Raw genomic sequence first — 16,793 nt, 5'->3', positions numbered from 1 at the left:
TGCGATACATTCTTTTTTTACAAAGTGCACAGCGTATCTATACGTACACATCTCTATAAGCCCCTCACTTAATATTGTAACATTCATTTGCATGGCAGCACACTTCCTGGCTGTTAAAACACCCCGATGACAATGGGAATAGGGAACGATGCCGCGTCCTCGCGCCTTTTGTTTTACATATTTCTTCATAAAGGTGAAAAAAGTCGTAAGATCAAAAATGCGACATATGTCTTGAATCGAAAATATGTTAAGTGCTGAAGAATTGTGCTTTTAAGAGTGTCGACGTTCTCTTTTAACTCCAGATCAGAGCGTGCAGATTGAATAGGAATGAGTGGAGGAAAGGAGGAGAGGAAAGGTTATCTGCTCCGCCGCTGGGACCTTCACGGGCTCCGTTTTACACGCTAAAAATGCTGCAGTTTTCACTGCAGAGTCTCACACACACACACACACACACACACACACACACACACACACACACACACACACACACACACAGAGTAGCTAATAACATGCTTCGAGTCTCCATAAGGTCACGATTAGGCTCCTCTGGGGTGCACAGATCCAGCGGGGTCAAAGGGTTACTAAAGCCAGGTGCAGTCTGGGACATATTTATCAAGGGAATGAGATCATGTAGGCTACACTTTAAAGTAGCTTCAACAAGGGAGGACGCATTCAGACCAGCTGGTGCTCTGTGACACTGACAACGCTCACCTGCCAATAAAGAATTAAGACATTTGCGCTGCAATATGTTACGCGGTCACCATTCGTGCTTTGCCGGGCGTTCACTGTGAGCAGTTATTAAAATAATTTCCACACGTTAATGTTCACAAGCAGAGCATCCACTTATCTGTGCCATTAAATTTACATTGCCAACCTCTGTAAAATGTATTTCCCTCAAAGCAATTGTGTCTTGTAGGGAAACATAAAATCGTACATTTTGTATTATGTGTGTAAACTTAAGTATACCGAGAGAATTTGCAAATCACTTTTAAAATGCATTGAATTACAATGAATAATACATAGCCCCTGAACAAATCAGACCAGTGCGAGACTCGGCGCGTTAGCATTAGCTGGTGCCACGAACAATCTCGACATTATGGATGAAAAATTGGGTGAGTATGCAACACTAGGAAGTTGGATCCGTCTCATGGTAAACAATTTAGTGTGTGTGTGTGTGTGTGTGTGTATGTGTGTGTGTGTGTGTGTGTGCGTGTGTGTGTGTGTGTGTGTGTGTGTGTGCGTATGTGTGTGTGTGTGTGTATGTGTGTGTATGTGTGTGTGGTGGGCGTGCAGTAATTACTGCTTTCAGTCTCATTTAGAAAGCCTCTTGGCGCTCGGCAGCGTGATGTCACAGCGATGCTGGATGCGTTTCTGGATTTGTGACGTGCAGATATGAACAGTGATTTAAGTGACAGGACATTTGAGCTGTCATGCCAGCTTTAAACACTTCCCTATTCTTTTTTTCCCTTCCTCCTTCTCCTGCTCGCCTTCTAGACAGCGTCACGCCTAGTTTTGTCTGAACACATATTGCTCAGCTTAACTGCTATTTTTTGTGTCCTACCACTGTTTGTGTGTATTTGTGTGCGTAAGGGGGAAGAGAGCAGTAAATGATCCGCAACCTTTAATCTGTTTACATGTTCCACTGATGAAAGGGCTGCAATGAAAATTCAAATGCATAAATGCGTCACGTGTGTTTATGTACATGCATGGCAAATTAGGCAAACAGACCACGTTTGCATATGCTCACTGTACACGTATGTGTGCATGTTTGTCTCTGTGTGTGTTGCTGCAGGATAAAATAAGCAACAAGCATTTCGGGCTTGTAAACATAACCATAGTGGAGCGTCTGTTGATTTGTGTTCTTATTATTTTTGGCAGGGTTGCATATGTTCCCCGCACAGAGCCGAGCTTGATTATCATTCCAATCAGCAGAGGTGGAGAGAGTCACATTAATTTGTAGTAATTAATAGCACCGCTGCATCTGACAGCTCGCGCTAACGAGATTCCTTTGATTGTTTGGATCTCTAAGTGCGCCTCTACTTGTTTGCATCACCTCAGAGGAATTCGCAATATCAAAGCTTTAAGCGCGCTACAGTATCTGATACTTGTCAAAATGCAATTTATAAAAGTTTAATTCTTTTATTGATTTAGTTTAGGTTTGATGCCTGCAGTGTCAGCTCCCCTGGTAGAACTTAGTGGATTCAAATGCTTGTCACCAGCTCGGCCTCCTTTTTACTGAGAACAATTGCCATAGGCCAGCCCAACAGGCATGGTTTAATTGCCATTAATTAAAAGCATAAATCTTTTTCTTCAGTTGCTCTGCTCTTAAACAGGGCTTTGCGTATCTGCTTTTTTTCCTGTGCTTGTCAGAATCCCTCCTGGCTAGTCAGGGTTCAACCACCCACCCTCCTCCTCCTCCTCCTCCTACCCCCCCTCCCCACTCTGCTTCCCTCTCCCTCCCCTCCCCTCCCCTCCCCTCCCCTCCCCTCCCCTCCCCTCCCCTCCCCTCCCCTCCCCTCGCTGCTCACCACACGTTTCTGGAATCATCTTTTTAGCACACTCCTGCATGATCTGACATGAAGTGCGGCCAGCATGGTGATATTTAGTAAACCGGCTTCTTTCTTTATTGATGTATAATGAGGTCAAATGAATCCCCTCGTACGCATGCTTAGATGGCTCCTCGCCTCAAATCCTTTCTGACAGCAAGTAAAACAGCCGGCAAACACATCATCGGCTCCCAGAGACACGGTGGTGCAAAAGGAAGCGCGCGAGAGAGAGAGAGAGACAAAAAAAAAACTCTTTTATACCTTGGCAATTTCCCTCCTGTCTAGTCCTTAATTAGACACTTATTACCCTCTGAACAGTATTGCTCTTCTGCTCTAAGCCTCTAATACTGCAAATACTGGATGGTAGAATTAACATTAATGCCAGGTTTATTATCAAATGACAGCTCTATTTGCTTTCGGTAGAAAAACAGAAAAGAAAAAAATATGGCGTGCTATTTATTTATTTTGTTAAACCTAACACGCTTCAGTGCAACTTTGAGCAAGATCACTGGCTTCTTAATTCATCAGTGGTGTGAAAACATTCCGCTTTGTTTTCACTCCTAGGATGCGTCCCCTCGCCCTTGCGCCTGCATCCTTCGCTCCTGGGCGGCCGTGTCATCGTCCGACGCTCCTTTACGCATATTAGCTCATTAGCGCATCTGCCAGCATTTGCAGTCGTTTCCCCTGTGCAGCTGCATATCTAGTCAGGGCTGAGCCTTCCCAGGCCTTATTAAAGCCAGGAAAGTGTTTCAGTTCAGGGTCATTGAGAGAGTGCAACACATAAATATGTTAGGGCAGCGCTATCAGCCGGTCAGTTTACTAGGGGTGATCGATAACAGTCCCAGCTTGCCCGGCCCAACAAACATGTTAAGCGGATACGGTTTTTGCTTAATTGGGGGCTTTGCTGCTCAGATTCCAGCGTATTTGATGTTGATGATGAAGTCCCATGGAAGCAGGGAGACTCTTGTAAACTAAATGTGTATGCATGCCGTCTCCATTCGTACGCCGGTCACAACTGTTACCCGTCTGTTTGACCTGCATAGTTTCTCTCGTCTTCTCGGGGAGTTAGAGCACACACTCATGCATACACGCATGACCTGGGCTCATTTTTAATGCTCGCAGCTCACCGTGAAGGCAGGAGGAAGTTCCAATTAAAATTAAAATAAGCTCTTTTAACGGTCTCTTAAATTGACACCTGAACAATGATTTTCGAATTGGTATCTGTCAAAGGTCTCGGAAAATCCTCAGTTGATAAGGCCCAACGCATCCAATTAGCAGCAGAGTAGGGCCTCAGCCAGTAATGATTCCCAGGTCCCTTAAGATGTGGCGCGGACACTTATTGCAAATTACTGACAAAGAGTCCTGCTGTATTGATGAGGGGGAGAACAGCCAAGTCTCCATGTTCCCATCAGGTGGACGAGCACCAAGAGGGGCCTGGAGGAGAGCTCGGGTGTCTCTCTGTCTCCCTCTCTCCCTCTCTGCAGCTGTAATGTGGCCTCGCCGTGTAGCTCGTATATAGCCCCCCTGCTGACACGCACTCGGAGAAACCAGCCTCTCCTGACATGAGCCCCAGCTCCGAGGAAATGCTAATGCTAACATGAAGGAGGTGTCAGGAGTGGATCATCAATAATGTCTGCAAGTTTACTGCCCTCTTCTAATTATAGCTCCTATATCCCAGGGCCGCGGGAGGCTGCAGGGCAGGCTCCTTAATTGAGCTGAGGTAGATTTCCTTCCTTATAATATCCCCGGCCCCATTGTTTACAGTCCTTGAGACTGATTGAAAGGAATCAAAAGATTCATGGAGCTGTGATTCTGTGCAGAAACCGGGAATGCAGGAAGAATGACTAAAGGAGGAGGATTTTTGCTAGTCAGGTAGGGATTCAGATTTGAAGGCCATGCTATAGCCAGAGGTCATATCATTTATTCCCAGCATTGATGCCTCTGGAATGCTGCATGTGCTGTGTTTGGCTTGTGCGTGTAATATTCTAGGCCGGTACCACGGGGGCAAATAAGAGCAGCCTCCATGACAGGCTGGTAACGAGCACCGTTCACCTCAATTGTGGGAATTAATGAATAGATAATTCGATTTTGCATTTCCATTTGCTGCTTGCGCTGCGTTACTGTAGCGCGCATTTCCTCTGCGGTCTCGAGGGAGGGGTCGCTGCGGATCTGCGGAGCTCTCGGGCCATGTTGAGTCCCCCGACGTTTCCGCCAGACTGAGGCTTCCATCCTGCTGTAGGCTCAGTAAAGAAGGTGTTGACCCTGGTGACCCGAGCCTGCTTCCATTGGGCGAGGAAGGGCTGCTCCATACTCTGTGCTTCAGGGTCAAATGGTTTGTAGTTTGTAGTTTCCTCTAGTTAAATGTTTGTTGCAAATGAGTGTGGAGAACTGGGGAGGATTCGGCCGGGGAGCGAAACGGGTTTCTGTGGTGGGGAGGGGGTTGGGGGGTATTTTTGACATTTAGCTTAAGGAGGTGGCTGTGCCCAATACACTGTGAGCTAGCTGTTGATTAGCGATCAGCGGCGCGTCTACGTTGTCCCATTTCTGGCAAATGGCCTGCGTGCACCGTGCAGCGTTCACTGACGGCATGATCCCTGCTAAACTCGTAGCCCTCTGCATGTCGGCGTTACTTTAAGATGAGAGAGTCTTTGATTTCCCCCATCTTTGTGTGACACTGACTGGCATGCTGTTTGACAGGTGGACTTAAAACAGAGAAAATTGTGGATGAAAATTCGTCAGTCTCAATCTCTTGCCCTGGGCTGTAGGCAGCGGAGACAGAAGCCCACTGCTTTGTGTCAAATGTTTATCAAAGGGCCTGATTAAATTGCTGTGTTCAAGGTAACAGCCTAATGGAAAAAACGAGAACAAGATCCCTATATGGTGGTAAGCAGACCTTGTGTGGCTGCGTGCAGAATAAAGCAGGAGGATGCCAGAAGAAACCTCTGACCAACCAGCTGGAAAGGAGGCTGGAATATCATATGCCCTTTGTTGTCGCACAAAAAGAGACGCAGGCTCTGAGATCTGTTGTTGTTCTCACTTTCCTCTGTCTTCTCAATCACCCTTTTTTTTCCTCCTCTCTCTTCATTGCTCGAGGAAATAAACCTGGCCCCTTTTGCTGAGGCCGACTGGCTTCCCCTGGCCATTCCTCTCTGTTTTGTTTCAAAAGGGCAAGGCTCTCCAGCCCGAGCAGTTTGCCCTGCAGTCCCACGCCAGGGGCGATGCTTGCCTCAGCTGCTTCATCACCGGGGGACCGGGCTAACGTCTCCTGACTGCGCTTAGCTGTGTTTCTCTGATACGGTCATATCACATCAGCCTGGGCACATGTGACATCGCATCTCCTCCTAACTTTAAGCAGTTTGTTGCCATCCATGTTCTTTCTGCTTTTATCTCCCCGTCTGTGAGTGATGTTATGATTTGTTGCACTATTTCCTGGCAGCGCCGCTGCCACACGTTTGTGTGTCGGATAACAGGCCCCTATTACAAGATCTCTCGATCTGGCCAGTTTTCCCCCTACAGAAGACAGAGGCAACCAGGCTTCCCCCTCCTCACATATTCCTTCCCTCTCATCCTTACCCCCGCATTTGAATTTCTAGATAATAGGCTTTGACTTCTGGCTGCACGTTTATGGGTCTTTTCATGTTATCAGCTTAGCTCATAGCGTGGAGCTGAAGAACACAGACTCCTAGTGACAGGCCAGCCAGTCAGCAAGGCGAGCCTGTCAGGATCTCTCATACACTAATGATTTCCCTTTAGTCTATTTTCTGTCTCATTGGCCGTTTCCTTCAAAAACAAAATTGCTCATTTAAATTCTCATGCCTGGGGCATTTTGGTCTTCAAATATTGTTGGAAAGTGAAAGGATTAGGCAAAATATGCTTTTTTAAAATGTTAATATATTTTCTGGTTCACTTTCTCCTCTGAGGCCAATTAGGGAATTTCTGCTGGCTGCATTAATGTCAAACTGACATACCCAGCTATAATTACACTGTGCTTGAAACCTAACTTTCACTTGTGGGTAGATGAGTGTGCCTTGCAGTGACACAGAGACTCGCTCTGCCAGCTTTTGATCATTTAATCATTGCTTGCTTTCTTTCACTCTTTCGCTCCCTCGCTTGCTGATGATTTCACCTTTTATTCCTTCTGTTGCAAAATGCAGTGTTGCGTTTCATTATTCACCGCTCCTGTTTTGCAGGGTTCATTAGTGACATCATGCCTCCAATTTGCCTGCTCACAGAAACACATGGAGACTCGGGATGGTCCCTTCAGGTGCAGATACCATATGTACATTGTTTACTCGCTTGAATCTCGATCTACGTCGCGTTGTGTTTTATTCCTTCGATGCAGGGAGTGAGCATGTCGCGGAAATGAAGGGTTAGTAATGTGTGGCAAAAACACACGGTGTCGTCGCCAGTTCACCTTATGCTGCCGTTCCGGGGGGAGGCGGGAAATGATAGTTAGCGATTCTGCGACAAATATAAATGCCTCCATTTTCCATATTTCTATATTTATCTTAGGTTTAAGGAAATGGACAATTTGCTGTTATAAGAACAGAAAATAATAGGCACAAATAGAACTTGAAAAATAAGAACATTGATTTAGTGATATTAGCACTCGTCTTGAGCAACACAACGACAGCCAAACTTTGCCACTGACTTAACATTTGGAGCTGCTGGAGTTGTTCTACAACAAAACGCTGCAGCTGGATGAAAGCTTGTGACGGAGCAGCACCACTCCCTCGTTTAGCCTCCAACAGCCTGACAATTGTGATGCCAATCAACTTAATGACCCTGCAATTGTCTTGAGTTTTCATTATCTCTCGTCCGACACCATCAGTCTGTTACAGTATGTGTTGTTTGTGGCTCTGGGGGGGGGGTGAAAAAAAATGTGATTTGACAAAGTGTACCGAAGCTTCCTGGGTAATGTCCATCGGCCACCTCTTAAGCCCCCCCCCCCCCCTCACTCCACCGTCTTTTCTTCTTGCCTCGCTCTGTTTGCATTGTGTTACCCTTTTACTTGGACTCCAGGTAATAGGAAATGGCACTGACCCCTCCTGATCCCTCCGATTACCTTCGTGAAGCGTGAATGTGGTATGGAATCACACATCAGGAGACAAGTTGTAATTATTTTTGCGATGCCATCAGCATGGATCAATCACTCAGGGAGGCTGCTAGTGGAACGCCGCTCGCAGCCATGGATGGAGCCAGCAGCGACCCTCTGTGACTGACAGCTTTGGTAATTAAGTGATTGTATAGACCCCTCCGACTGTTATAACAACCTTGTCAGGGCCAGTCTGCGTTTGGAGCACGTTCAAATCAATGTTTTCTCCACTCTCTGAGCGTTTCTGATCATGTACCTCAAGACAGGATGGGGAAAAACACAGTCCTGTGCAGTCACATTGCTTTCCTTGACTTTTTGTTGTGGCAGCAAATGTCTTGGGGGGTGGGGGGAAAAACTCACTCGCACACTTGAAGCAGATTTCTAGGATGTTTTATTTCCACAGCAAAGTTAACGTCCACGTCAGTGAAACACTGTATAATTTACTCTTCCTGCCGTTTTTCTTATATTTTGAATAGCATGCCACAGAATGATACAAGCCTACACTTTCAACTGAACTTCGGTGTCACGTGTTTTATTACTGCATGAGTGGAAATGAGGTTTAGAGGTTGGAATAATATACATTATTTCCATCTGAAAATGTCAGGTCGCTCTCACGCTGCGGCCTTTCGGTCCAGATCTGCGGGGATGTCACTTAGCAGAGAAATTTGATTCACATCATCACGCTGCCCTACTTGATGGCTGTAAAATTCAAATAACAAAAAAAATACTTCATGGGTTGCCAGAGAGAATGTTGTCCTATAATTTGATCACTAATACGCATATATGTTTTAATAGTATGAATCCTCCTTTACCAAGCCTGTTTATGCTGAGGTACTAATAATATCTCCCTTATGACTGTATACAGTGGATGGTTGTTTATTTGTGTCCAGTTACTATTAACATAGAAACTATTTGAAGATGACTCCTTTTTTATGCCATTTAAAGATTGCACATGAAAACTTGGAATAAAGGGACTGTAACAATCTCAAAGTACATGCAAGAGGACGTTTAGTTAAGACTTTGGTTACTCAACAGTTATTTGTCATGAACCTCAAGATAACAAGCAGTTTAAAAGCTGTTTAGAATGACGTTTTAAAACTGTTAAAACTTTTAATAGATACTGATAAAATGGTATCATGGTTCTAGTTCCACTTTGAATAGTTTAGTGTTATGGGTTTTGATTGCTGGTTGTGCAGCGCGCCTGTTGTTCAAATTATTGCACTGCGGGAGTTCAGACGAAGGAGACAGACAGTTGATGTAAAGGTGTGTCACGGATTTGTAGCCCGCTTCATCCAGTTTGATAGTGCCTGAGCTGTTGCCTCAGTAATACCATTGCGAAGTTAAATTGAGGTTGTCAGGTTTTTAGCTGTCGTACCAGTCATTTCCAAACAAGCGCTGAACAAATAAAAGGTGCACCACACATCAGAAGCAGAAGTACCCGTAGCTAAATAATGTGAGCAGGTTAGGAGTCAGTTTAATACATTTTTACAGTGTGAGGCCAAGAATAAATGTTATCCTGTAAATGTATCATTCGGTCTTAAATCGATGTGCACTGTCTGTTCAGGTGTGTTTGAGATATCAACAAGGCAAATGAAGATGTTGGATGTTTAGTTAGTTTGTTGAAGGACAGTCACCTAGACAGTCTGTTTTCAGTTGTTCCCCTCCACACTAAACATTCCTCTTTGGCCTATAGTGACCTCTTGGGAATTAAATGTACACACACACACACACACACACACACACACACACACACACACACACACACACACACACACACACTACAACTGCACAACTGCAGTGGATTTTAAACAGGTTATGATTATAAAACCTCCTCTGCAGGTGAAATTATATTTTCATACGAGGAATCAAACAAATCAATAACCAGTTTGTGATATATATACTTTTACTACTACTTTTCCTTTTAACTAGTCTAATTTTAAAAAGGAGGATCACACACTGCACATTGCAATGAGACTTGAGCCATTTTAATACAATGACACTAGCATTGCAATAGGGTTTATTTGTAATTTCAGTTTGCTTGATGATCATTTTTATTATCATTAAACATTGTGATGAACAAAATCAGTTTTACAATTACTTATTTTGACACATTGAGGTCATTTTTTTGTTTTCAGATATTATATACAATGTTCAAATCTCGTTATAATGTGTTTTAATCAAGGTAAATGAATGGTGCTAAAAATTTTGCTGCTCGATTTCATAGAGAATATGCAGAAATGAATCAGATCTGGTATATTTTATTCAAACCAATCAAGAAATCCCTTGATGTTCTGTCATCTGTCCTGATTGGATCTTGCTTTTTATGACGTTGGTCATAGTGTATAAAGCACAAACGAAGTCCCGATGACACAATTAGAGTATTTACACTCGTATTAGACCTTTAAGCTCATTTCACCTGGGTTTTTGTAACTTGTCCAAACTCCGCGTCCCGCTCTCTCCTCTTCACCACAGTGACTGACGGTGTAAATGCGTGGCGTCTCTGCGTAAACGCTGCTACTGTGCAACGTAAAAGTCGCCAGCGGTGAAGCGACAGCTCACACGCAAAGCCGCCGCCGAATCAATATGGTGCCAGCCGCTGTTACACTGTCCCATCATCGACCATCAGCTGAAGCCAATAAGGCGATCTCCTAACTGGTAACATTCAATTTGCTCCCGTGGCGCCTTAAACCTAATAAAGCGATTGATCGTCTGCGTTTTCGGTTGATGAGCGGCTCCACGCGTTGACTGACGCGTTTAAACATCGCTTTGATCCGATCTGAGCGATTTGTAGGCGAGTTGGTTTAGAAAGGTCTGATTACAAGCTGCATGTGGACAGGAGCTTCTAATTGGCTCTCCTCTGTGGACATGAGGTCTTCGCTGTCAGAGCCGTGATGTTGTTAGAATCTTGTTTCTGTGACTGTCACTTTGTTTTAGGCTGATCTCCATTAACGGCTCACTACTTAATCACTGTTTTAAAGCCTTATAAATGTCGTATATCAAGTTGTTTAGTCGGGCCGTGGAGGCATTAAAGGGCATCTCGGGCCTCTGTTTGCCTCCTGAAATTAACGCCAACACACTCTGGCCTCGCTTTGTCGCCGCCTTGCGCTCAGACAACGTCTGCATTTCACAGCAGCTTGTCTATGGACCACGTTTGTATGCTGTTAAAGGAACACAGGTCTTTTCTGTTTTGGAATGCCATTCAGTTGAAGACATTCAACTACAATATAACATTATTTTTTGGAAACAATTTGATTGTTTTAATTTAAATTAAATTTAAAATGTAACATTTTAATTTAACTGACTAAAACTGTATATAGAGTGGAAAAAATCAATTATATGATATGTAAATATTCCAATATAACGCAAAAAGCGCTTTGTACTTTAACGTTGTAAAGCCTCTGTCTTCAAAGTTTTTTTTAATTTATTTTTACGTGCAAGAAGTTTTCTTTTTTATTGACGGAAAGGGAATTAAAACGGACACTTCGTAAATTAGTAAAAACATCTGTATTTATCTTACCAATGCGTTAGATTTAACAGCGAAATTAAAAAATTAAGCGTTACCTAAATAGTAAAAGATCTATATTTGCTGTCTCTCTGCTGTTTTAATAAGTGAGCAATAAAATCAAGAACATACCTAAAGCTCCGTACAGCACAATAATCATCATCATCCAACTCATCAGTGATCCCCATCTTCGTTATTTTTAACCTGCTGTGATCGAAGAGGAAGAAAAATAACAGCAATGACTGTATGAGAAATAAAAGTTAAACTCGTTCGACGATACCTCCACAAAATATCCAGAAGAAGTGCGGATCTTATGGAGCAAGAAAAAAAATGCCTCTGAAAGAAATAACACACGTCCGCCAGTAAAAAGGAAAAGTGTATGGGCTCAGTGTGCGTGCGTGCGTGTGCGCGCGCGTGTGTGTGAGAGAGAGGGAGAAGTGGCATTTCCTATGAACAGACATTCTCTACAGAGCGTGTGCGCACAGAGCTGCAGACACTTTGTCAGCTGAACGCGCCGCACATTTTCCTCCATATCCTTCACATCATTCGCGTCGGAGGGAGGAAGGGGGAAAAAGTGCTGAATTTCTACTACCTTTGAACGCTCATTAGCGCCTCATAATGACTTTACTAATTAGGATGACATGGTTATTAACAAGATGCGCCGTCATGCCAGTCACCACCAGCAGCAGCACTCCTCCCCATTTTAAACATGTCGACCTTGCGCCTCGTAGCTTCTATCCGTACAGATAGATGCCATCCGGTGACACGGAACGCGATCGTGGGCTGATTTAAGCAGTTTAGAATAGTTTTGTTGTTTTTACGAATAATTTTTCCCAATTCGGGACGAGGTCTGTGATGTTTCCAAAATAAAACTATGTCAATAATTAAGCATTTTTAAAGAAAAAATAACATATTGAAAGTTTCTGGAAATCGTAATAAAATATTTCGCAAACAGCCAATAAACTTAAAGAAAACGTTCATCATTTGTCATATGCCACACTGCCGCACCTGCTACACCGTCACCGAATATTATATTCTAATTACTTCGGGTTTATTTTCCACTTCAGCTTAGCTGCTATTTCATTTAAAACGTTTTTAAACATGACTTTAAAGCAAACGCATGTTTTGTTTTAAAGCTCTGTTAGTAGAATTGAACACAATTGAGAGCTTGGCTTGAACTGTCTAGATAAAGAAACAACTTCCTGATTGGTGAGGTGCGGCAGCCGGTCAAGATGTAAGCCAATGGCAGCTGAGTGAGGTGGTGGTGGTTGTGGGTGGGTGGGTGTATGTGTAGCGGAGAGGGACGGGGGAAGAGGGAAAGGCGTCGAGTGTTTATTATAAAGGAGAAAATATTAATTCCCCCTCGCCGTGGGCCGTGACGTCAGTATAGGAAGTCATTGTAGAGCAACACTGGAGCGATTAGCAGCAAAAAGGGGGAGCCTGATGTCGAGGAGTCAGCCCTATGTATATCTCTCTATACGCCTCAACTTTTAACACAAAGTTCAATATCCAAACACAAAAAAGGACGTGGACTACGCAGATCCGCACTTTGCTTTTCCGCATTTTCACTGAATGTAACATCTTGGAGCATCACAGGTTACCTGAGCGTGGATTTCGTTCCTCTCCTGGGCTTATTTATCAAGTCTTTTCCCCTAATTTTTTTACGCATTAACGCAGAGTTAATTTTGCCAACTTTCTTCTGCTTTGCACCGGAGGAGAAACATCTCACAGTTGTTATGAAGACTTCATCTCTCCTTTCTTAACATGGAAGGATCCAGCGGGTCGAGTTTTGGGATAGACACTATTTTATCCAGCGCCTCTAACTCTGGTAACCCCGTGCTAATGAACGGAGATTTTCGGCTCGGCGACAGCAGGACAGCGGATTTCAGGAGCCAGGCTACCCCGTCACCATGCTCGGAAATAGACACTGTGGGAACAGCCCCCTCATCCCCCATCTCGGTCACCATGGAGCACGCCGCCGATCCGCATCTGGTCCAGGACAGCCTTCAGCATCACCACCATCACCACAACCAGGCGCAGGGTTTGCCGCTGTCTCCTCAGCAGCAGCAGCAGCCGCCGCTCGCCGGGGCCGGCTGCGCCCCGAGGACTGCCACCTCTTCGTTTTTAATCAAAGACATTTTAGGCGACAGTAAACCGCTGGCAGCCTGCGCACCTTACAGCACCAGTGTATCCTCACCACATCACACGCCAAAACCAGAAAGTGCCACGGCTCCGGACGGCTTCAGGCCGAAGTTGGAACAAGACGAAAACAGGAACAAGCTGGACTCTAGAGACGACATTCAAAGTGAAATGAAATGCAAAGGTAAGAGCACACAATACTGTTCACCAGCAGCCATTCGGGTTTGAACTAATAGTTTCGTTGATTAGAATATAAAGGGGGAATTATTAGGCTACACATGTAACCAAGAATAAGAGATAATAGTGAAAATAATAATAACAAGCCTTGGTACAGGGTATTCTTTGTTTTAGTCTCGTCTTCCTTTATTAGTCTAATAGATGTGGAAACAGATGTAAGACTGGTGATCTTCCCCGTGCGCGGGGCCTCCCTAGTGGGTCAATTAGAGAGATTATTGTTCTTCCTAGAGGGGGGATCATGGAGCAGTGAAACCCAGCTACAAATAGAGATGGATTGACATATTGATTTCACGTTTTCTAAAGAAGTAGAACCAAAAATAGAAAAAATCTCCATGCGATAAAAATATTTTTTTATTGCGCTTTGCATATCTGAGGCACGTTTTTATCTTTTTGAATGTGAATTTCTAAGGTACTACTTAGTGGACGTTCAAAAACAATCTTTAAAAATTATACATACCAATTATTTATGTATGTTTAAATCCTGTGGTTTTTCTAAAATAAAACTATGTACAACTTAGGCCTGATGTTTATGCTTTAGTCTAAATGTTCCACCTTGTGTTTAGGGACTAAAGAGGAAGGCGACCGGGAAATCTCCAGCAGCAGAGACAGTCCACCGGTGCGCACGAAAAAACCTCGCAAAGCACGGACAGCCTTTACCGACCACCAGCTCAACCAGCTGGAGAGGAGCTTCGAGCGACAGAAATACCTCAGCGTGCAGGACCGCATGGACCTGGCCGCGGCTCTCAACCTGACAGACACACAAGTCAAGACGTGGTACCAAAACAGACGGTGAGCATCGTCACGAAGCGCGGAGCCCATATTCATTTCTGTAAACTCGCTTTGTTAGAGCAGTGGTGCTGGCATCAGCTCTGTTTGGACACCAGGGTTTTTAAATCATTTTCAGAATTAGCTGAAAGTGTTCTGAGAAATGGTGCTGTTAAGTGTTCCCAAACAAAATCAGGATCCACATGTTTCTTATTTAAAATATTTTTATTTTCTTGATTATTATTTATTTTCTCGTCTGACTGGGCTGTATATTATGTTTTACGTAATAATTTAAAAACACCAACAACAAACTCGAAAAGCTAAAACTTTAACGTGGCTGCCACTGTAGACCCGGTGCTTTCCAACCTCAAAAGCAAACAAAACATATATTTGTGTCGAAAAATATTATTTACTAGTTGGAGTTATAACCTATCTGTGGATCCAGTGTCATCCCACGTCAAGATGGATTCCACATGATTAAAAAAAACAGATCAGTTAAAAAATATAAAACACCTGTGTGTGTTACAAGTTTTGGTTGCAGGTGTGTTTTTTGTTTAGATCAGTGCGCATTTGGAAATATTTAGATCTAGGCCTTCTACGTTGTTTAATGTAAGGCTAAATGAAAGCATATGTTTAATTAAATATTAGTAACAATTATCTTAATTTTGAAATTGTTGTAAATAACGTTTTATTTCTGGTATGCTAAGAGGGGGGCGCATTTGATAAAGCATAATAAAAACGTGACCTCAGACTGGTCCTAATAATTTCTATTTTAACGATAGATTTGACTGCATTAATTAGGGCCCTGCATCCTAATTAACGGGGCGTTTGGGGAATAAAAATAGTGAAGTGATTCAATAATTCATTAGATGTATTTTGATCTGGTTTCCAGGACGAAGTGGAAGAGGCAAACGGCGGTGGGATTAGAGCTGCTGGCTGAAGCAGGAAACTACTCGGCCTTACAGAGAATGTTCCCGTCGCCCTATTTCTACCACCCGAGCCTGCTGGGCACCGTGGACAGCACGACGGCAGCCGCGGCAGCCGCAGCCATGTACAGCAGTATGTACCGGACTCCTTCCACGCCGCATCCAAGCCTCCAGAGACCTCTTGTCCCGAGGGTGCTCATTCATGGCCTTGGGCCGGGGGGACAACCGGCGCTAAACCCCCTGTCTAACCCCATGCCCGGCACACCGCACCCACGATAGAGAAAAAAGCGGAGAGAAAAATAAGACGCTGACCAGAAACCTGGTTGAACACGTGATGTGAGTAACTGCATCGGAACCGCATTGCTGGGACCCCCTAAAAGACACATTTAAAGACATTTCACAGAAGTAAAGGAGGTATTTAATATAGGTCCGAATAGCCTAAGCCCAGCCCTAAAGACTTTCTGTCTGGGCCGAGACAGACCACATGGACTGATCATGTCTGATTGTTTGTTTGTTTGTCTTTTGTACAAATACACCTACATTAGCAAATAAACTTATAAAGTTTATTAGATGGAGCCGAATGAATGAATAAAGAAGTAATGATACTAATTGAATTGCAGTCTAAATTTTATTTAATGCAAGCCTTGCTCAGAAGAGGATTCCAAAACCTGTAGACTATTAAAGTGAACGAATTATTTTGAAAGAACGATTATAAAAAACGAACAATTATAAAAAACAGTTTATATCACATTTTTTTAATTTTAATATTTAAAATAAAATTATAAACATGCATGTGCATATTTTGATGGTGCCTGATGTTCAGAATCTCAGTTGACTCTATTTTTTTTTAAGCGTGACACATTTTTTTGACCTGATTGGATCACCGTAAATATCTCGCTAAAGGAGCATGTGTTTTTTAGATTGGGCGATATTTAATTTAGATTCAAATCAGTGATCACCGACTGCAGCTCGGTTTCCACGCTTTTACCAGCGCATATACATATGGATGCGCAGCAGCTGATTGGTGGCGGTGGGGTGAATGGTTTTCGTGAGCCCGATATACTGGGAATGTGGCCTTGGCTTAGCAGCTGTTCCCTGGGAGCACAGCAGACAATAAGCCCGAATTTCTCAGCCGGAGCGCCCAGGCGCAAGATCAGGAGAAAGAAGTCTGCAAGAAAGAAAGCTGATAATCTCACCCATAGACGCCACTGAAGTCGTTTCAGGACGTTTGGATGCAACATACTGGGCGTGATGACGTTTCTCCAGTCACATTTAAAATTAAACCGTATTCGTACACAATTTGCACTTGTCCCCCATCATCCTGGTTAAGCAATTTTTCCGTGCTTATTGAGATTGTGCGCATTTTGTGTGTCTCCACTGCAGCAAAACGTTGGTTCAGAGGCTGCTCTGAACAAACACCGGCCCCGCTCTGAAATTAAATCCTATCTGAATACTTTGATTTTATTTAGCCTCATATAAGCGCGCACCCCGGAGAGTACGGCGAGGAGACGCTTCGTGTGAATTAACGCCTCGGGGCTTGTTTGTTTGGATTCCTTTTCTTTGAACCCATTGCTTATTACAGT

At 43.8% G+C, this 16,793-nt stretch overlaps 1 protein-coding gene across 1 annotated transcript; it reads left to right on the top strand.

Annotated features, from left to right (window-relative positions):
- Positions 1-12,497: 12,497 nt before the first annotated feature.
- barhl2 (BarH-like homeobox 2) lies at positions 12,498-16,000 on the top strand. The gene is made up of 3 exons (XM_029149260.3): positions 12,498-13,466; positions 14,083-14,308; positions 15,177-16,000. The coding sequence occupies exons 1-3, from the start codon at positions 12,908-12,910 to the stop codon at positions 15,487-15,489; spliced, it is 1,098 nt and encodes a 365-aa protein (XP_029005093.1). The 5' UTR covers positions 12,498-12,907; the 3' UTR covers positions 15,490-16,000.
- Positions 16,001-16,793: the final 793 nt, after the last annotated feature.

The sequence above is a fragment of the Betta splendens genome, chromosome 4 (assembly GCF_900634795.4).
Source record: "Betta splendens chromosome 4, fBetSpl5.4, whole genome shotgun sequence".
NCBI lineage: Eukaryota > Metazoa > Chordata > Actinopteri > Anabantiformes > Osphronemidae > Betta > Betta splendens.
This window is presented reverse-complemented; position numbering and strand designations above follow the sequence as displayed.